Source organism: Equus caballus, chromosome 9, assembly GCF_041296265.1.
Source record: "Equus caballus isolate H_3958 breed thoroughbred chromosome 9, TB-T2T, whole genome shotgun sequence".
Lineage (NCBI taxonomy): Eukaryota > Metazoa > Chordata > Mammalia > Perissodactyla > Equidae > Equus > Equus caballus.
In genome coordinates, this window is record NC_091692.1 from 78481066 (window position 1) to 78501806 (window position 20741).

Genomic DNA, 20741 nt, shown 5'->3' on the forward strand with positions numbered 1-20741 from the left:
TTCCCCGAAGATTCTCTTTCAGTCGTCTGGGCTGGGAATTCTTTTTTTTTTTTTTCCACCAAGTGATCAATGGACTGCAGCTTGAGGAACACTATTTTGAGATCATTCTCATTGCACAGTGGAGAATGAGTTGTAGGGGATCATGGTGAATGAGAAAATATTAGTTACACCATTGTAATAGTCTAGTGGCGGAGGATGGAACTAAGCTAGTGGATTGACAGGACTTGTTAATTAACTAGAAGAGGAGATGAGAAGAGGAACATATCCAGGATAACCCAGGTGTCTGGCGTAAGCAACCACATTTATCTTTCTGAGAATTACAGCTTTGGGGCAGGGAGGTGTAAGAGTTCAGTTGAGGAGATAACTGGGTGTAAGGTGTTAAATAGGTGAGTTGGAGCTTGGGAGAGTCATCAGGGCCAGAGGTATAAATTTAGGAGTTGTCCGCATGTAGGTAGTATTTAAAGGCTAGAGGAATGAATGAGATCATCTGGAGAGCCTCCCACTTTCTTTTATCCCTCTTTCACTTTTGTTTCCACAAATTCTCCAACCTGGTTTTCCCTATTTTATTTTGAAATGTGTCTCTCAGCCAACTATTGCCCAAACTACAGCCACAATGAACGAGTTGCAAAAACCTTGATGCGTGCTCTCTCATGTTTCTCTCTGTTTGATGTACTTTTTCTTCCACTTGGAAAACCCTTCTTCTCTGCTCCACCCCCATTTTAAGGACCCACTTATATTCATACTCAACCTTCAGAACTCAGTTTAGGCTCCTCTTCCTGTGTGAAGCTTCCCCTGAACGTCACCACAACCACCTGGACAACCTTGACAACCATGACACTGTTTTCTAGTTAGTTCTTTAACCTCTGTGCCCCCATATTACTTGTGTACCTTCTTTAAGAAGTCTCAGACTGTCCATAGTGTGCTTATCACTTGACAGCTGCTCAATAAATGTTTGCAGAATCATCTCATCATAGCACAGTTCATTTATAATCTGAGTCAGATCACAAACTCTGTCTACAGTGGGCAGAGTCTCCTCTAGACATAAAAGAGAACATTTGGGAGACGGGAATAATGCGTAGGAACGAATGATCAGCTTCTATAAAAGCTTGCAAATTCAGATCTATTAAGTATTTCAGAATTTGAGGAAGAGGTATTTAAATCTTGTCTTCCTTTAAATTTATTCATTCTTGTGTTCTGTATTCGTCCATCTCTCTATGCATGCATCCATCCATCTATTAAACTTTTACTGACTGTCTGTCTTGGGTTCAGCCATGTCCTGGGGTGCTGGAGAAGAAAAGATGAATTCACTGGCATAGGAGCTTCCTAACTTCCTGCTCTAAATTGAAGCTGCTAAGGTAAATTAGGCCAGATTGTGGAAAATCTATCCAGTGCAAAAATGTTCAGATTTCTGCCTGAAGGCAATAGGAAGTCAGTGAGTGTCTTTAAGCAGATAAGTAACCTGATTGGGCTTATTACTTGGAGGCACAATTTTGATACAATGTACAAGAGAGACTGGTGTGGGGAAAAATCAAGGAAGGAAAAGGACATTTAATGGAGATTTCCCACGTATTAGGTTCTGTTCTGGATACTTCATATTAAGATGATTTTCATAAATTAAGGTAAATGTTCCCTTCTTTATGAATGATCAAACATGGAAGGTAAGTAACATGTCCAAGGCTACACGCATACACAGAAGAGGCAAAGAAGGATTCTCACTCTCACTGGTTTCTGCCCATAGCTCAGGAACACTTCCCTATAAGACTGTGCTGCCTTTTGCAATAGTTCAACATGAGGGCCCGGACCACAGCAGTGCAGTGAGGAAAGAGGAGGAGCCAGCTTTGAGAACTGATGAGGAAGTACAATGGGCAGAACCTGATGACTGATGGGTTTTGAGGTTTTTTGCTTTTTCTAGAGTAAATGTGGTATTAGCAGCAGATAGGGAATTAAGAAGGACAAGACTGGGTGGGATGATTTTGGGTGACTAATTTAAGCTATGACAGCTAGGCAGGACTTATTCTCTTTGGGCTTGGCCCCAAGAAGAAGGGCTCTTGAAATGTAAAATGGAGGTTTTCAAGTTATGAACCAAATATTTGGTTTTAAAAAAATCGTGACTTTTCATTCTGATTTGATGTCGCATTGGAAACAATGATATAAAGGGTTCATTTGTGCTAGGCAAGCTCAGAGTTCAGAGAATTCCTTTGCCGCAAAGTCTAGTTATTGCAGACTCTTTAGAATAACTTTATCAGTAACAAAAATTAGCTACATGAATAACGTGCAATAGTTTTACATTATGTATCATACTGAATGATTGGATAAGAAATTTGGCTGACAAGATATGCACATCTCTTATTACATGCAAAAAGCAAGTTGCAGAACAGTAAGTACCACATTTATCTATTATTCTGTTCATCTATCCATAGTGAAAAATTGGGATGAATAAACTCCAGATAATTAACGCTGGTCGCCTCCTAGGTATTGTGGGCAACTTTTGCTTTTAAAAATAAAGTGTTGGGGGCCGGCCCGGTGGCGCAGCGGTTAAGTTCGCACGTTCCGCTTCTCGCCAGCCCGGAGTTCACCAGTTCAGATCCCTGGTGCGGAGATGGCACCGCTTGGCACACCATGCTGTGGTAGGCGTCCTATGTATAAAGTAGAGGAAGACGGGCACGGATGTTAGCTCAGGGCCAGTCTTCCTCAGCAAAAAGAGGAGGATTGGCAGTTGTTAGCTCAGGGCTAATCTTCCTCAAAAAAAGAAAATAAATAAAAAAATTAAAGTGTTAATTTCTCTTATGTTAATTTTTAACATTTCTATGTTTGAAAAACTATTTTGCAACAAGTATGTGCTCTCAGAAGCTTAGTACTTTACAGGAAAATCACAAAAGACTTCATAGTAAAGTTCTATTTTACAAAATCATCTACAGTTATTACCTTTTTAATATATCATCATAATTAATAACATGGAATGAGTGAAGCAAAATGAGTCACTGATGTTTAGAAAGATGGTAGGCAATGATTATTTTAAAAGCAGAATAACAAGGGCAGTAGGCTAAATGCATTCCCAGGACTGGTGGAATGATTCGCCTGTTTTGGTAGCATTTTTAAATGCATAAATGTTAGTAATGATATTTTTCTTTGTATCTTTCTAAGTAATAAAAAACATAGGCTGGCATGAGTAATCATATTTTGCTGTTTGTATGTTTCTAGACTGTCTAATTGCACTTTATCATATTGATTAAAAAATATCCATGACCAATGTAGTGAAATTCAACTTTATTAATCTAACTTAAGTTTCATAATGAAATCCAGAGAAGTAAAAATTTATTGTACTTGAATAAGGTAAATGAAATTCATTTTAGATCATTCACAAAGAATTTTTCATGGTAACAAAGCAAAACTCAGCGAGACAGAAAAGAGAAACATAATTACTGAAGACATTTACCTCCATTTTTCACTGTCCTGTCCCAAATTCATTGAATCTTGATAAAACTGTATTCCTGTTATGCCCTAACATCATACCACAAAATCGTTAACCAGCTCAGCTTTCACTATGAGAAATCCTTATTGTTTGAATGTGTTATCGAATAGATGTATTGAAGAGAATTTGATTATTAGAAAATTCATGTTTTCACTTTACCTGTTCTTTCTCAAGTATATGCTTATATTATGCCCGTGAACTGGCAAGTTTGGAGGCTGAAAGGATTGAACTTCACAAATAAGAGTTCTTTTTACAAACATTCCAGTTATCAGATTTGGACAACACAAGTAGAAGCCTTGTTAAACTCAATCTCCGTTGTCACTGGCTGCCTGCTCATGTTCTTGGAGTGTTGCCAACAGGTTCTATCTCTGATTCCATTCTCAAGGGTGAGCATGTTTTATCAAACCAGGAAAGAGCCACAACTCTAGCAACTGTGAGCAACAGAAAAGCTAGAAAAATGGATAGAATTCAAAAGCCGATTGTGCGGGCAGCAATGACAGCCTACCTACCTTCTACAGCTTTGGAGAAGTTTACTTTTCTTCTCTTGAACTATCTACCAGTCTGTATCTGGAGTGCTTTCTGAAGGAATTGGATCTATACCTGCCTGGCCAAATAGAGCTGTCAAGGATGGGGTGTGATCCAAGCGACTATTAACCCAGTAGCCTGTTTTCCCAGCATCTTGGCCGTGTGGAAATAGACTAACGGTTTCTGCTGTCATACTTGTAGACAGCTGAACAATGACATTTATGGTTACCAGGAAGATTGTGTCTTGGCCAACATTCTAAAACTTCACATTTACTCATTTTTTGATTTTTTTTTGCCGAGCAAAGCAGAAACTGACTGCAGGAAAATCAGGTGTGTTTAGAAGCAATTGCCTGCTTTGTTACTCATTAGGGACTTACATTAGCTTGGAGTAGATGTCGATGCATTCTTTCCTTAACTGATTAAAGTCTGGATTTCTCATCTCCCTAACTCTGGTATTACCAAAGAGACACTCCTGTCCAGTGCACAGATAATTTCATATTGACTGCTGTGTTAGAGACTGGCTTGTTTCAGCCAAACTATATTCTCTTCTTGAGTGTAAATTAGATTCTCATTTTCAGACTTCCTCAGTATGGCTACATGTCGTGTTCTCAACCAATGAAATATGTATGTGACTTCTGAGTCAAGGGAGTTAAGAAGCATGCGTATTTTGTCTACCTGCTTCTTTCTCATTTGCTACCTGAACGCAGAAGACTCCAAGGTCTTACAGGAGGGACATGAGGTGGAAGGTGTTTGGGTACCAGAATGACTCTGTGGAAGGCCAGAGACTGATCACATTTACATTGTATTGTTATATGAATGAGAAATAAACTTTTATTGAGTAACAGCCCAGAAACGTGTGTGTGTATCATATTATTAGCATTACTGTACCAAATATAGCTGCCGTCACTCATGCAACAGACATTTATTATAGACTATGGCTCTACTATCTGCCAGGCACCTTTTTAGAGGTTTCCAAGAGCCAGACACTGTGCTACATGATGGGGATACACAAGAGAAGAGACACATTTTCTGCTCCCAAGAAGCTCAACTCATCAATGGAGAGATAAGCAATTATAACACAATAAGGGAATGGCTATAATGGACATATGTACAGGGAACAGAAATAGCAAGGGAGAAGAAATACTTAAGAATGTCTCGAAAGAACTGAGATGTGTGAGACACGGTGGAAATAGGGAGATAGAGGGTAACCGGAGAGAGTTATAACTGGAGCCGTTAGGGAATTACCAATGTTTAAGAGGGACTGGAATGTAAAGTGCAACATTAGGAGTGGATGGAGATGAGGGTGGAGAGGTGGGATTACAAAAATCTGAGAGTGTCTTACAGGCCTTGCTGAAGCGTGTGGAGTTTAGGCCGGGTGATGGAGAATTACCAAAGTGTTTTGGTTTGGGTGATATGAAGAGAACTCTATGTTAGAAGTATCTCCTAGCTTCAATGTGATGTTGTTCTAGAGCATATGTTAGCTTGCGTTCTTTTGGAAGTAGAACATGGAACAAGATTTTGGTGCATATATTTTGTTTGGGATGTGATTCAAAGAAACAGCAGTGAGAGAGCAGAGCAAATGAGACAGGGAACAAGGAAAAGTCAATATAAAGATGCATAATTAGGGTTGCTGCTGTAGGCAGTGGGGATTCACTTCCTCCTTGACCTCTGAGAATGCTTCTTAATTGTCCCCTAGAGGATGGGAAACTGAAACTTTTCTCCTCTGACTCCTGTCTCCCACTGGTTAAGCCTTGCCCTTCAGGGTGTTAACTTCTAACCTCCAGGGCTGTCTTTGCATGAGAGTACTCTGAGACAGAGAGTAGAAGTTCCTTGAATATGAAATAGGACACTGCCAGCAGAGTTGAGTCTGAACTCTCAGAATGGTCCACTATAACTCTGGCTAAAGTCATAGGCGAGCAGAAGGGATCTGTAACAAGAAGGTGGAAATGTGAGTCCGAGAGACTAATTAGGAGACTTGGAATGCCCAAGTTATCATGAACATTTGACTTATGGGAATGTGTTTATGGAACAACAGCTGGATATCCCTGGTATGTTTTAGGCACTTGGAATTCATTAGCAAGCACGACACACAAAAATCTCTATCTCACTGAGTTTGTATTCTCGTGGGAATGACAAAATAAACAATAAACCTAAGTAAGTAAAAAAGATGGCACTTACAAAGATGTATTATGGGAAAATAAAGGTAAGAGGATTGGGAGAGCTGGGGGTAAGAAGGAGAGGGCTACCGTTTTAAATAAGGTGGTCAGGGTAGCCTTTAACAGTAATGACATTTGAGCAAAAACTGGAAGGAGCTGAGGGAGTAATTACTGCCCAGGAGGCTATATCTGGATGCACAGACCCTGTGAAAGGAAGGCACTTGGGGTGTTCCAGGAAAGCAAGGAGCTAGCATGGCCAAGCAGAAGGCGAACTGTAGGAGATGAGCTTAGAGAGGTGACTGGGGGCCAGAAAATGTATTAGCCTGTGGATCATTGTATAAATGTTGGCTTTTACTCAGATAAATGAAAAGTGCGGAGGTCATTTGAGACGTTCAAGAAAGCAATTTTGGTGGACTGGTGAGGGCAAAAGCTTGAGAGAATTGAAAAGAAAAAGGGAAGCTGAAAATGGAGATGGCAAATATATCCTACTCTTTGGGTGACTCTTGCTGAAAAGGGACCAAGAAATAGGGAGGTGGCTGATGAGAGAAATGGGGTGAAGAAAAAAAATTTTTCTTACTCCCTTAGGAGGTCTCCATAGGTTTGTTTCCTTTTCTTCTTTATTTCACCCTCTTGGGATGAGATGAGTGCCCAAAGGATTGGTTAAAGGATGAAAGTGGGTCCACCTGGAGTCATCCTTGAGTCCTCTCTTTCTTTCCCACTCTATCAATCTGTCAAAAATCCTACTGGCTCTACCTTAAAAACATAGAATACAATCTCTTCTCTCCATTGCATTTTGGGTAAAGTATATATAAAAAATATCCACTCCACCCTGCCCCTCCATCACCTCCATGGGAGCAGAATACCTCCCAAGCCCTTGACTTGACCTTACATTGGCCTACATGGGATGTTAGTGCGCATATCGCAGGCAGAGGTTTGCAATCTCCTTGCATAGTTAGGCTTGCTCTCTTGTGTTTCTGCCTTTCACCATGAGAACATACCTCAGGTAACCACTGGACAAGGACTGCCAGAGACGTGTGGAACAGACCTGGACCCATAACAAAACACACCTTTATCGTTCTCACCACTTCGGAAATTCCAAGGCTTATGGGAACTCTGAGGCAGAAACAGGGACAAAGACCAAATATACATATATTTCTTCTTATAAATCACAATAGCACACCATGATAGCAGGCCACTTTTATTCACGTATGTATCTCAAGCACCTAGAATTGTTCCTGGAACATAAATATTGGTTGAATGACTGAATGAGAGATAGCAGCTGACCCCTAGTTAATATAGATTGGAGAGTTGGGTGATTAATCACTGCTTCCAAAGCTTAGACTTCTAGATCCAATTTTCTGAAGAATACACATATTCATATTTCTCCATAATTTACTGGCTCTGCATATACATGGTGCTGGTAACAGTGCATAAAAATAAAATAACTGGGCAATACTTTTCTATCGAGTTATAAAAATATTTTATTTGGACTTTGTGAATTTGCCAAAAAGTAAAAGACACATGCTTTATACTCAGAATTTCCTCTAAATATTAAAACAGTTCTTGGTTTTGTGATTGCTAAAGAAGATGCCAGATGGTATCATAATTTCAAAGTGTTGATTCTAAACAATTTAATGCAGGTTGACAAGTTGGAGCTCCATATCATCAACCTATAAAGCACAGGTGTCCACTAGAAAGGGAGCGGTCTTCTAGCTGCCGCTGTTTCCAAGGTTTTAATAGGTATTAACTTTGGAATTGAAAAGTAAGGGCAGTAAGAGCGAAGTTAAGCCTTGAAATAAAGATTTGTTTGAAATCAAAGAGGTTTTCGTGGACCAAGTGGCACTGATACAAATGTGTGTCTCCTTCAGAGGTCCTGTTTATGCCATCTTCATGTGGAAAATGTGTCCTCAACCTTCCTGGCAGCCAGCCTAATAAAAATTGGCCCTCAGGTGGAGTGACCGTCTGTTTTACGGGTAGCCAATCTCAGATTTACATTCTTCTAAGGCAAAGCCCCGAGCAGTAGTGATGCTGCAAAACTACTCAACTCTCTTATTTTAGATTTTTGGGCAGAGAGAGAGAAGTACCGTTTCTCTGCAAGAGCCTTATTTAAGTTGAAATGGAGCCTTAACGTCTGTTTTGGAAAGATCGTACCTTCTTAAATAGGGTCCTTTCCAATTCAAACTCAGCATTGTAGAGCTTGGCAGCAGCGTCCCTCCTGGGGCTTCTAGGCTTTGCAGCCTCAGGACTTGCTACCTGTTCCATGCAGGAATTTTCAGCCAGGAGAGACCCGGACATTTAGTGTTGTTCTTGGCTGAATGTGGAACTAACCCCCTTTTCCAGGAGAAGGTAGGAAAACAAGTTTGTCAACTGCAGCATAGAAACAAGATGGGGCACGGGCACAGTGACAGTGTCTAGATCTGGCTTGGAGGGAATTAGCAATAAAGGAGAGGAAGGAACTACAGTAAGAATCTGATAACTGCAACTTACATGCTTTTAAAAAAAAATTCCTTCATCTAGGTTAAACCTTAAAAGTAAAACAAAATTCTGCTCTTTAATCACTTGTAAAGATGGCAGTATTGATTCATTACCACAACCCTAGCCTCTGGGCCAACGTGTGACTCAGTTTGTCTAAACCAAGAGATATTATTTATCAATCTCACCAGTCATAGTTCTTAGTATTCACTTTATAAATTTAGAGTAGGAATTAGGATAAGAAAGGAAAGGATGGCAGCCTGGGCAAAGAATCGTGGTAAAGACCTGCTTTAGAATTATCTTGGCCCGCCTGCTAGGTCCTGATTGAACGCTGGAGATAACCCATGCCTGGAGATGAGGACATGCTTGGCAACAGTATCACATTGACCACTCAGGAGGCCTCACAGCGAGGTGCTCCCTACTGCCACCTAGGCTTGATAAGGGGATGGCACCAGAATTTTTGGTACAATAAATCTCAGGTGGCCACTTCTACTGGGGTTGTGGGAGTGTGACCTCTTAGGACCCTGGAAGAAGAGTCAGCTGGCAGGAGGATGTGCTAAACCAGCAACTACAGTGAGTACAGCCGTCCGTCCTATAAAGTGGCAGATGCCTTCCAGCAATCCCCGGGGGATGGAATTTTGTACTCCGAAAGTAACGGGGCTTAGGAGAAAAATGGAGTTGGGGCAGAACACTCAAAACTTGCACAGTCTTGTAAGTGATACAAGAAAACTACCATAATTTTAAACATCCCAATAAAGACATTATAGTAAACATAGAATGTTATTTTGACAAGATATGAAGTTTGCTTGGTGGAGATGTTTATAGTGAAGGGTTGTGGTTTTGAACTCTGGAGAATAGGTGAAAGGATTATAGTTTTCGATAAAATGGGACACCAGAGGCAGATGGCCGCTTATTGTGCTGTTTGTGTTCCTCTGAACTGGCTTGAAACAGAAATCCCACTTTTCTTGTTTTGTTAATTGCCCCCTCTCATAAAGAGGCTGTTTGTAATGGCCCCAAATGAGATCAGACGACGCGAAGTGCTCTCATGCCTCATGAGGTTTGCAGTTAGCTTCAGGCCCACTGCAAATAAGCACTTTTCAGCCTTCAGTTCCCTAGAAAGCAGGTGATTATTGGGAAGTTAATATTAAGCTCTGTTTCTCTTGTTTTCAGCGTTGTCTCCTATGTTGACCAATGTGATTACTTTGGCCGACTGGCTATTGCAGTGTCACATTTTCTCTTGTTTCGAAACTTCGCAATACTGAAGGCTTTTCCTTTTTCCTACTTATAATCAGGACACTTACTCATGTTTTACTGAGAAAGTCCACAAAGTTGGAATACAGTAGGCAATGCATTGGGTAAAATGGGGTAAGAGAGAGAAGGTGTTTTGTATATTCTTCCATCGGTCATTATGCTCAGCTGGATGGTGTTTTTCACATTTACCTGGTGTTACCTGTTAAAAGATAAATTGAGGCATATTAAAAATTTTAAGAGTTTGAGCAAAAATCGATTCAAATTGGGCAGGATCCAATCTACCAGATAAAAAGGAGCTTCAAGGAGCTGTACGAAATGAAAGACTTATAGGCAGAAGGGAGCAGGAACAAGGAAGCTATGCTAGGTAAAACAAAGAAAGGCTAGTTATTGCAGTTACTTTCCTTTAGGGGAAAGCAGGTAATTTATTAGGTAGCTAGGTAATGTATCAGGCAGATTACCTAACTAGTGCTGATCTGGCGATTCCTATTTGACTGGTTGAAGATTCCATTTCTGGGAGAGTTGAAGCCACAGTTAAGTCTTGGTTTGGTGACATGGGACATACCCAATAGTGTAACACAGTCACCTGGTGAAAAATTGCATATGAACAAACAGGATTTTGGTTTTGGTGACTTGATTTATTATTTATCTGCACTAATGTGCACCTTACAGACACAGCAACAGAAGATATTTATTAATCTTTGTCTTCCCATACGATTATTGGAATGATTACAACTCTTTTTCTGTAAGAACTCTTATTTTTTTAAAGTTCTGCTACTTCTATTCATTTTACTTCAGTAGGAGCTGGGATTCTAGCGGTCCAGCTTGTCTTCCTCCTTCAGATTACTGAGTCCCATACAGAGAGCTGTGATTTTTATTTGGCTACTTGTGGTTGTGTTCTTTCAGGATATGGACGGGTCAGGCTGTTACACTCTCAAGCAACAGCAAATGGGTGGGCGGTGCTTCTGAAGGCTGCTTGGCTGGTGCAAAAGCCCCTCTGCTCTGGTTCTGTCTGAATGCAAAATAGAGTGAGCTCCCAGCTGTGAAGAGCACTTCGGTCCCCCAGAATAGCCCCACTGTAGGTCTACACAGCCCATTAAATCTGCAGGATCAGACTGCCCTTCTCCCACCAACCGGGCTCTCACACAGCGAGTCAGAGTGAGGCGGATGGTGATTGGTCTTAACAAATATTTAATATGATGACGACTGGGTTCAACATTCTCATAGAGCATGTTACTCTGATCTCACCTCTTCAAATCCCGCAGTTTTGTTGGTGAAAAGAGCTTTCTTCAGTGAGCCTTTCATCAACAAACAAACGTTGGTTCTAGGTGCTTAGGGTACAGCAGACAAAAATTCCTCCCTCTTAAAGCTGCTGGCTCAGGAGCTCCGGGCTTATTTCATGTTGTCTCACACCTAAGATTATCACATCACAAGTAAGGGGTGGAGCTTCTTTTTGGTCCACGAGTTGAAGATGTTACTGCCACTTCGTTGTGAATGGTAGCTGTTCATCTCTATCAGGTTATGAGCCAACTACCTGGACTCAGATCCTGATTTTACCACTCAGAAGTTCTGTGATCTTGGCCAACTTACTTATTGTTGCCTCAGTGTGCCCAGTTTTCTTTCTTCTTTTTTCACTGAGGAAGATTCACCCTGAGCTAACGTCTGTGCCAATCTTCCTCTGTTTTTTATGTGAGTTGCTGCCATAGCATGGCCACTGATGAGTGCTGTAGGGCTGCACCCAGGATCTGAACCTGGGCTGCCGAAGCAGAGCGTGCTGAACTTAACCACTAGGCCATGCGGCTGGTCCCTCAGTGTGCCCATTTTTCAATGAGGAGGATAACATTATGTACATTTTAGGGTTTATGTATGAATTAAATGAATTAATCTATATAAAGCTGTTGTGTTTGGCACATTAGCAGGTGCTTCCTAGCAATGCTTTCTATTTAATGCTAGTTACTTTTTTCCCTTAAACACACTTACATCCTGGGTCACACATTGTTACATCAGCGCCTCTGACACCCAGGTACACTTATTTACAAGTCTCTCTCAGCTCCCTTCTAGCCTGCAATAGACTGTATGTTTTTTGGTGGGGTCTGTGTTGGGGGAAGACATGTGTGATTTGTTCCCCCGATGCCTGGCACTGTGCCTGGCAGAGAGCAGGCACTCAATACATGTTTGCTGTATGAATGGCAAAAGTGGTTGCAAACTCACTCCTAGGCTGGCTAGGGCAAGAAAAAAAAAACAAACTCCCATAAAAATGTCCAAATACAGTAGCTCAGTATCTTAATCTCTAGAGTAGAGATTTTGCTAGGGATATTATTCCAGCAGGCCAATCTAAGTGGCCAGCACAGAATTAATAGAAGCCAATAAGAGAGATATGGAGAGACAGAGTAGAGGTCTGCAAACAGCATCACAGGCAGGGCAGTGAGATTGCTAAGGTAGTAGATAGGCATTATTTTGTTATTTTTGTGTCATGGAAACCAAAGAGGCTATATGGAAAAAGACGGCAGCAGTAGGTAAATACCTCACGCCAAACCTTACCCTACTCGGCTGGAGGGATGAACTCAGATGAATGGCAGGTTAGATAAAATAGACACTGAAAGGAAAAGTGAAGGTGGGGCTTGTTTTCCCAGGTGGCAAGAAGAGTGATCCAGAACTTGAGGAAATCTGCACGAACTGGCCCTTGTTGGCAACTCTCACTGCAATGCTACCTAGGGTTTGTTTTTTCATTAAATGCAAAATTGAATAGTTAACCAAGTCAGCAATTTTATTCTTATCATCATTTATAATACTCAAATCAGATTATACAATAAAATAATTCTATAAAATAATGTATTTTATTGCAATTTCCTATGGGAGGAATATCCTTTCCTGACCTTTCTCCACAAATGGTCAGCACTCATAACAACTTCCTGGTCAATATGTAACACTTGGTTCATTCTGCCCTGGAGGTTAGGAGAAATTCACCAGGAAAAAGTTTCAATCACCTCACTGTTATTTTCTGCAACTTTCATTCTTCTATAGCCGATAATCTTCAGGTCTGAAAGACAAAAATCAACATTTATTTCTTCATGAATCATTATTTCATTTTTTCCTGTCTGATGAAGGAAGATTATTTTTCCAATTTAATATGAAAGCAACTGTTTATTGAGAAATATCTACAAACACTATATCTAAAATTTTGGTTAAAACCACTAAAGCCAAATCATTACAAAGCAGAATGGCTCAGTGACAATTCCCAAGTTCTTTTGAGAGACTAAATATAGGCCATCTTGTACCTATGCGTGAATGTATTTAGTAACTTAAAAAATTTGAATCCAATTTCTATTTTAGAGCATTTTTTCCTAAAGTCCTTTTCAAAGAAAGGATTACTGTGATCTGTAAAATCGATGAGATGGATTTACCTAATAAAGGCAAATTTTGAATGAGTAATTTCTCTATTTTATCATATGCTAAATTTAATTTTCATTATGATATACATACAAAATAAATGTATAAACATCAGCTTGTTGATATTTTAATTATATACATATTACTGGTCTTTTCCTCATTTATATATTTATAGGATTAATCAGACCTGAAAGTTGCTTCCAGTAGTAAATTAAAACAAAGAACATTTTCAGGGAAATGTCAAATCATAACAAGGGAGAAAAAGAAGAATAGGAAATTACAAAATGCAAACAATTTTAAAGTGTCCTGTCATCTTCTACATGGTCTATTTGTAGGCGTGGAGCTCAAATGGAATTTTCAGAAGGAAGTTAGTAATAAGTAGCTAAATAGTTTTTTTTGAAATAGTTATAAAAATATTCAATAGTTTGAGTTCCTATAAAAAAAAAAAAAACTCTGCCCTGAAACAATTCATCTAGTCCCCTTCTACATTTACATCTTGTTTTCTTAGACAAAATGCTCACAAGATATCAGATAGCCCAGCTATGAAGGCCAGCAGTCTAGCGGCTGAGTAAATGAGCTACAGTACAATTTAAAGTTGTTATTTAACTCTGAGGAACAGAGGCGCTCATCTGGGAAAACAGCCAAATATGCTTCACCATATCAGCCATCCTACAAAAACAAGAAGAGAAACTGCAGAATTTTGTCACTGTTTTCGAAATCTCTTTCCAAATGTAAAAACTGCATCCAAAGTCTGGGAGATGAAAGTTTGATGTGATAACTAAAAGCAGCTCCAAAGTGTATTCTTTTAATCTCTGGTATGTGAGAATACAACCAAAGCAGTTCCCCGGCAAGAGACACTAGTACGTTTTAAGAAACAATTTACTCTCCTGTCCAGCTGGTTCATATAATTCCAAAATGGTGGTGGCGATGCCACTGGAAAGAAATCTTCTAAGCCAAAGTCCTAACAAGAAATCTCGGCAAGTCCACTCAATAAATTAAATGTGCTTAGTCACCGTCCACTTGTTTCCACACCAAAGGTTACAAGGAGATGAGAAAAGCACCCTTTAATGGAATTTAGAAATAAAATTGGAAATATGTATGAAGCATGTAATCTGTCATGTAAGCAGAGGCCTGAAGGCCATGCAGGACTAACAGAGCCCAAATTTGTTTGAAGACTTTTCGCAGGAGCTGAGGAGGATGGAGATGAGGGCTCAGTTAGGGCCGTAGCAATGATGAGGGAGAAGAAGGGTCAGGTTCAGGATTTAGGAAGCAGAAAGGGAACATGTTTGGTGGGGAGAGGGGAGGAAGAGAGAAAGAGGGAAGGGCCAGGGAGATGACGGAGCAAGGAGCTACTGGAAAATGACAATCCAAGGACTTGAAGAACTCAGTGTAGGACAGTGCTATTTAATTTTTCAGGATAGGGAATAGAGGCAGAAGAACAGATTCTGAAGGAAAGAATCTTGGTTTTGAATATGATAAAATCTGGACATGGCAGGCAGCTAGTAATTAGGATTTGGAGTTTAGGAGAAATGAGGCAAAGGTGGTCTCTAACATAGATTCTTTCTTTTCCATCCCATTTCCACATATCAAGTGGCCCTGCTTAAAAATCTTCAATAGCCCTCCACTGCTTTGTCAAAATTCAAACACCTTGGAATTCAATATATAACCCTCCATAACATGGCCCCAGCTAACCTTTCTGAGTCATTCTTTCTACACCCTATCCCTCTACATTCTAGCCCCACCACACTACTTGCTATGGCCCAGATAAAAACTTGCACACCTCTGGACTTGGGGACCTGAGATTTTCTTTGCTTGGAATATCTCTGTTCTTTTCTCTGCCCAAGGGACTTGATTCATCCTTCCAAATTCACCTCAAAAATCACATCCCTGGGGAGCCCTCCACAACTCTTTCTTTCTAACGTAGACAGGGCTCCTTTCTCTAAGATTGCCAGAGAACTTCATGCATACTCCTATTACAGTGTTTCTGAAATTATGCTTGCCCTTACTTATGTAAATGGATTGTTACTTATGTAATAACATGTGCTGAGTGCCTATTAGATAGCACAAAGTATACTAACTACTTCACATGCATTATCTCATTTTATGCTTATTTGTAAGAAAGACACCCTATCAACTCCATTTTACAGTTGACAAAACTGAGGCTCAGAGGAGCTGAGTAACTTGTCTAAGGATACACAGCTAGGAAATTGATAGTAGGGATCTAGGGCGGACTTCTGACTGCAGTGCTTGCAAGCACCCTTTTACTCTACATGACTCCTATTAGGCTGTCAGTTCCTTTGAAGGCAGGGTCCCAATATAATTGATTTCATGCTTCCAGTAATTAGCACTGTGCCCAGCATGTAGTGGATGCTTGTAAGATATCTGTCATTAGAGTACAGTGACTGCCTTGAAAATGACACACTGTTTGCAAACTCATCCCTTCCTTTTGCTATTGACAAGTAATCAGGATCTTTTGCAGATGGTTAATTAGCTTCCAAAGGGAGAAAACAGTACCCTGGCCAACGGCCTAGATACTTTAGATGTTGGCATAGCTAGAAACATCAAATCATACTGGAGACAATTAACCATATTACAGGGCTTCGGAGATACCCTTAAGGGGAAAAGTAAGTTTTTTACACTAAATGTGGTGATATTTCTCTCTCCACATACAAACCAAAGCTGGCACACATACACACATTTGTATTCTTACTTCCTTCTACTAAAAGAACGAAATCCAAGTTAACATAAGAAAGAGGAGGGGAGGACTATTTACCTGAGTGCTTCTCAAACTTCTGTGGGCATACAAATTACCTGGGCTCTTGGGAAAACACAGATTCTGATTCAGTTGGTCTGTGGAGGGGCTCATGATTCTGCATTTCTAACAAGCTCCTGTGTGAAGCAGTGCTGGTCTATGGACCACACGATGACTAGCAAGGGTTCACCTCAGACCTCAGACAGAGTGACTGAGAAGACAGGAGATGACTATTTGAAGATGTTGAAGAAGCCAGAGGCATCTTCAGTAAGAAATTTCTAAAACTACGCTGTGCCTAACAGAAGGTAACATACTTCCTCCTTAGCTAGAAATGATTCCATTTGATCTGCAATATCCTTCCTGGCTCTTTACCCACCAGAGGACTTTATTAACATGCAGTTTTATGCTTTTCTGATAGAATAATAACTAATTTTTAATTAAGATAATGTGTACTGGATACTGATATTCTTTTGGTATCTATTATCAAAGAAAGATTAAGTTGTAGTTCATGTAGCTTTAGCAAGTGAGTAAATGTCACTGTATTTAGGTTCTTTAAAAGTTGCTAATCCACATATGGCAACACTATATTAATCAGAATTGAATTGTCGGATTATGTTGCTTACATATCTATCCTATCCTATATTTAGATCTACCTAATCTCCTTACTAGATTAAAGAATTTTTAAAAGCAAGAAACCTGGCTTCTAGCATATTTTTTATACTACGGATGCTTAATGTTGTTTGAAACCTTAATGACTTTAATGAAACGGCTTAATCTTTTGTCAGAGGAATAATGGGTGAATTTATAGTCTATATTTGCCTTAGTTTTTCACTTTTCATTGCAAATAATCATGAAGTTTTAAAATACAAGATAACATCATATAAAGTTAATATATTTCTAAATAATAACAGCATTCTAGAATAATCTCAGGAAACTTCTGAAGAGACATTTCAAATGCTGTTACAGAAAGCTAATATCTATTTTTTTTTTTCAATAAAGATTGGCCCTGAGCTAACATCTGTTGCTAATCTTCTTTTTTTTTCTTCTCCAAAGCCCCCCAGGACACAGCTGTACATCCTAGGTGTAGGTCCTTCTAGTTCTGCCATGTGGGATGCTGCCCCAGCATAGCTTGATGCGTGGTGTGTAGGTCTGTGCCCAGGATTCGAACCAGCAAACCCTGGGCTGCTGAAGAGGAGCATGTGAACTTACCCACTTGGCCACAGGGCTGGCCCTGAAAGCTAGTATCTATTAATTTTTGTGTTTTTTCCATAGAAATTTACTCTTTGACAGAAACAGAAATATAGTTATAGTTTAACAAAATTACCATGATCTTTTCTTTATATTTGTAACACAAAGTATCCAAAATTGGATATATCAGAGTTATACTAAACCACAGACTGTTAACAAAAATTTGTATTTTAGCTTTGGTTATTAAGCAAGCTTTAAATAAACAGCAAACACCAAAATATGAATTTATCACACTTCATCAATTAAAAGTCAATTCCTCCTTCAGTGGAATAAAATTTCACTCATCCATTCAACAACGATTATTGAGTGTCAGGTTCAACTGTGGGCACAGGGAACACAGCAGTGAGCAAGATAAAGTCCTGTCTTTAGAGAGTGCATTTTCTAATAGGGGGAGACCACACAGACACACATACATTTTGACCTCTGAAGTGGAAGCTAAAAGTTTTAAGCTTTCATATCTGTGCTCAGGGTATACTTGGGAGATTAATGAATCTTCGAAGAATGAACCAACAGAAGACTTTCTCTAATTCATTTTCTAAATTGTCCTAAACTTTCATACCCACTAATTTAGATATTTTATTTTTCCTTCTTCTCTCCAAAGACCCCCAGTACATAGTTGTATATTTTAGTTGTGGGTCCTTCTAGTTGTGGCATGTGGGACGCTGCCTCAGCATAGCTTGATGAGCGGTGCCATGTCCGCGCCCAGGATCCGAACCGGCAAAACCCTGGGCTGCCGAAGCGGAGAGCGCGAACTTAACCACTCAGACACGGGGCGGCCCCCTTTCATAGCTATTAAATGTTCTATAGCAGTAATTCATTTTGCACTTAATACTTGTCAACAGCAGAAAACTGCTTTAAACAATATAACTTTAAAAAATAATATCACTTTTTTGAATTAGGAAACAGAACGTACAAAAAGGCCTATCTGAGCTATAGAATGTATTCTATGGTGCTTGTGATTGCTCAAAAACAGTTAAAATCACACCATATTTTACGTAATTCTCAATTTTCTATGGCAAATCCTTTATCATAGATGCCCCTATGCAAAATGCTGTCTGCCACACATTAAATGAAATAAGTACGTCTCAAGAATGCAGAGGCTCAAATCAGAACACAGAAATGATAGGGGCCAATAGCTTTACATTATCTTGAAAACGGGGACATTTCTATAAAAAAAATTTATCTTTTGACCTCAGGAAAAACCTTTTGGGAGATTTCAGTTTTTATTGTGAAACAGTTGGAAAAATCCATTTGGTCTATGAATAAAATGAAATATAAACCTATAAAACACATGGTTTATGTCACAGTTCAATTAGAGACACTTAATATTATTTGTCCCATTAATATAATTTATTTTCCGAGGGAAAAATGCTTCAAATGTCAGTTGTAAATCCATGAAATTGGGTATAACTTAAGTGCAATAAATCTCAAAAATATTTTATTCTCCCTTAGGTCTTATGTCTTTTTACTCCCAAATAATATTTCTCAGTAGAATGCCTACTCCAACCAAACATTTAAAAGACAAGAATAAAATTTGGATGGTGGAGTAACCTTAAGAACAATAAAATGGTCAGTTTGATTGAGTTTTAAGTCATTTCTATTATATGGGTGGAATTATTTAGAATAAACCATTCCAGGGAATCTGGTGACATCACATATTCCTAGAACTAAAGATGTTAGCTGTACAGGAATAGGGAGGCAGAGTAACAGTGCCTTTATACTCATTTCTCTAGGCACTGTACCGCCAGTTGGATCAGAAAAAGTTCACCAGTGCTTTTTTAAAAAACTAAACTCACAAGATTGTTACAAATTTTTAAAAATCAAATTATTAATTGTTTCTTCACTTAAAATGAACAGGAATGGGGCTGGCCCTGTGGCCAAGTGGTTAAGTTCATGTGCTCTGCTGAGGCAGCCCAGGGTTTCGTCAGTTCGGATCCTGGGTACGGACATGGCACCACGCATCAAGCCACACTGAGGCAGCATCCAACTAGAAGGACCCACAACTAAAAAATATACAACTATGTACCGGGGGGCTTTGGGGAGAAAAAGAAAAAAAAAAATGAACAGGAATATTTTGTTACATTCAATTATCACTTATAAGTCATAAATTCTATCAGCTAGGACTGAAAATGACTTGGTTTTTATTGTTTAAATAGAGATTGCTTTTTATTTTAATAACCAGTCCTAATCTGTTCATACCCAAAAGAATGGTTTAGAACAGTTTAGATGCCTAATTTGAGCAAAATTCAGCCCTGGAAATCCTGAGGTCTATGGTTTAAGCCAATGCTGAGCTGGTTGAAATGATGGGAAAGTTGGAAAGTAACCTTGCTCCCCAAGTCGAGTTAATAACTTCTGACTGTGAAGAGCAGCAAATTAAGTTAAATCTTGTAGGAAAATGCCACATGACTAGATGAGCAGAAAATTATGGAAAATCTTGAAGATGTCCAGATCCCAGCTCCTCATGGGTTTTGAAAAGGTAAAAATCCTTCTCTACTGTCTTTATTTAAGTCTCTGATCTGAAGCACATTTTATAAAGGCATCGGTAAAAAGTTTCTTCTGGGTATTAATTTAACTGTAGATTAAAATCTGTAGCTTTTTAGGATTAGTAGCTTTTGTATCAGAGGGCATGCACTGAACTTAAATCCTTGCTCTCTTCTAGAACTACAGACTGGACAGATGCTCAGCAAGTCCCTTTTCTAGTAGTAACGTTCCCAGCATCTGGAAGCCTGTTTTCTTTTTACAGAGCTGCATGGATTACCTATTAAACTCCCTAAACCTAATCCTACTTTCAGGAAAGACAATTCCAGGGCCAGTCCCGGTTGTCCTCACACCTCTTCCTCGCTTTCATCCTTGCCACCTCTCTCCTGCAGGCATACTCTGTAAAGAGGGTTAAATACCAGGAACATGAGTTTTCATTATCAACATCTGTTTTCAAGCATTTACTGATGGTGAAACTTTCCACACTTAGTTTCTCTACAAAGGTGAGGGTTTTTCTTAAAATAAAGCATTACATATTTAACGAGTGAGGAATAAAAAATACACTTCTTTTTTGGTTTTATTTCATCACTTTGTGGCTAACGTGAAGCAATTCAAGTAGGAAATTTCCACATACCTATTTTCCCTAAAGGTCTCCTACAGAATTTTGTAAAAACGAAAATAAAAAGTTTAAAATGATCCAAGGTTTATTTTTACTCTACAAATTAGAAAATTTCCATTACAGTGACAGCATTATAATTTCCATGATTATTGTGGTTTTGTAATGTGCTGGCAAAACTGCAATGACTACGGAAATAATTATTGATAATATTAAAACAGGATGACCATTTGAAAGCTACAATCTCAGGTAAGTGAATTGTGAAGAAAGCATGTTGTTTTTTCTTTGAGAAATGAATTCTAAGAGCATCCTCTACTATCACCACTTGCACATGGCAAACATGTATCTACTTTGACATGTATGGGCAATATGTTTCATATGAGA

The 20741-nt window shown here is 39.3% G+C and overlaps 1 protein-coding gene and 1 long non-coding RNA gene across 3 annotated transcripts in view; both read right to left on the reverse strand.

Annotated features, from left to right (window-relative positions):
• Window positions 1-7610: 7610 nt before the first annotated feature.
• On the reverse strand, window positions 7611-11063 carry LOC138915441 (uncharacterized). Its single transcript, XR_011421380.1, has 2 exons — window positions 10335-11063; window positions 7611-10075 (listed from the first exon to the last, which is right to left on the reverse strand). It is a non-coding gene; the product is annotated as an uncharacterized lncRNA (long non-coding RNA).
• Window positions 11064-12619: 1556 nt separating this feature from the next.
• Window positions 12620-20741, reverse strand: part of MRPL13 (mitochondrial ribosomal protein L13) — a 44276-nt gene continuing 36154 nt past the window's right edge. For both annotated transcript variants that reach the window (XM_001496729.6, XM_023648904.2), the window contains exon 7: window positions 12620-12913. In XM_001496729.6, the coding sequence (XP_001496779.2) occupies window positions 12892-12913 (22 nt within the window). In that variant the 3' untranslated portion in view covers window positions 12620-12891. The remainder of the gene's footprint in view (window positions 12914-20741) is intronic.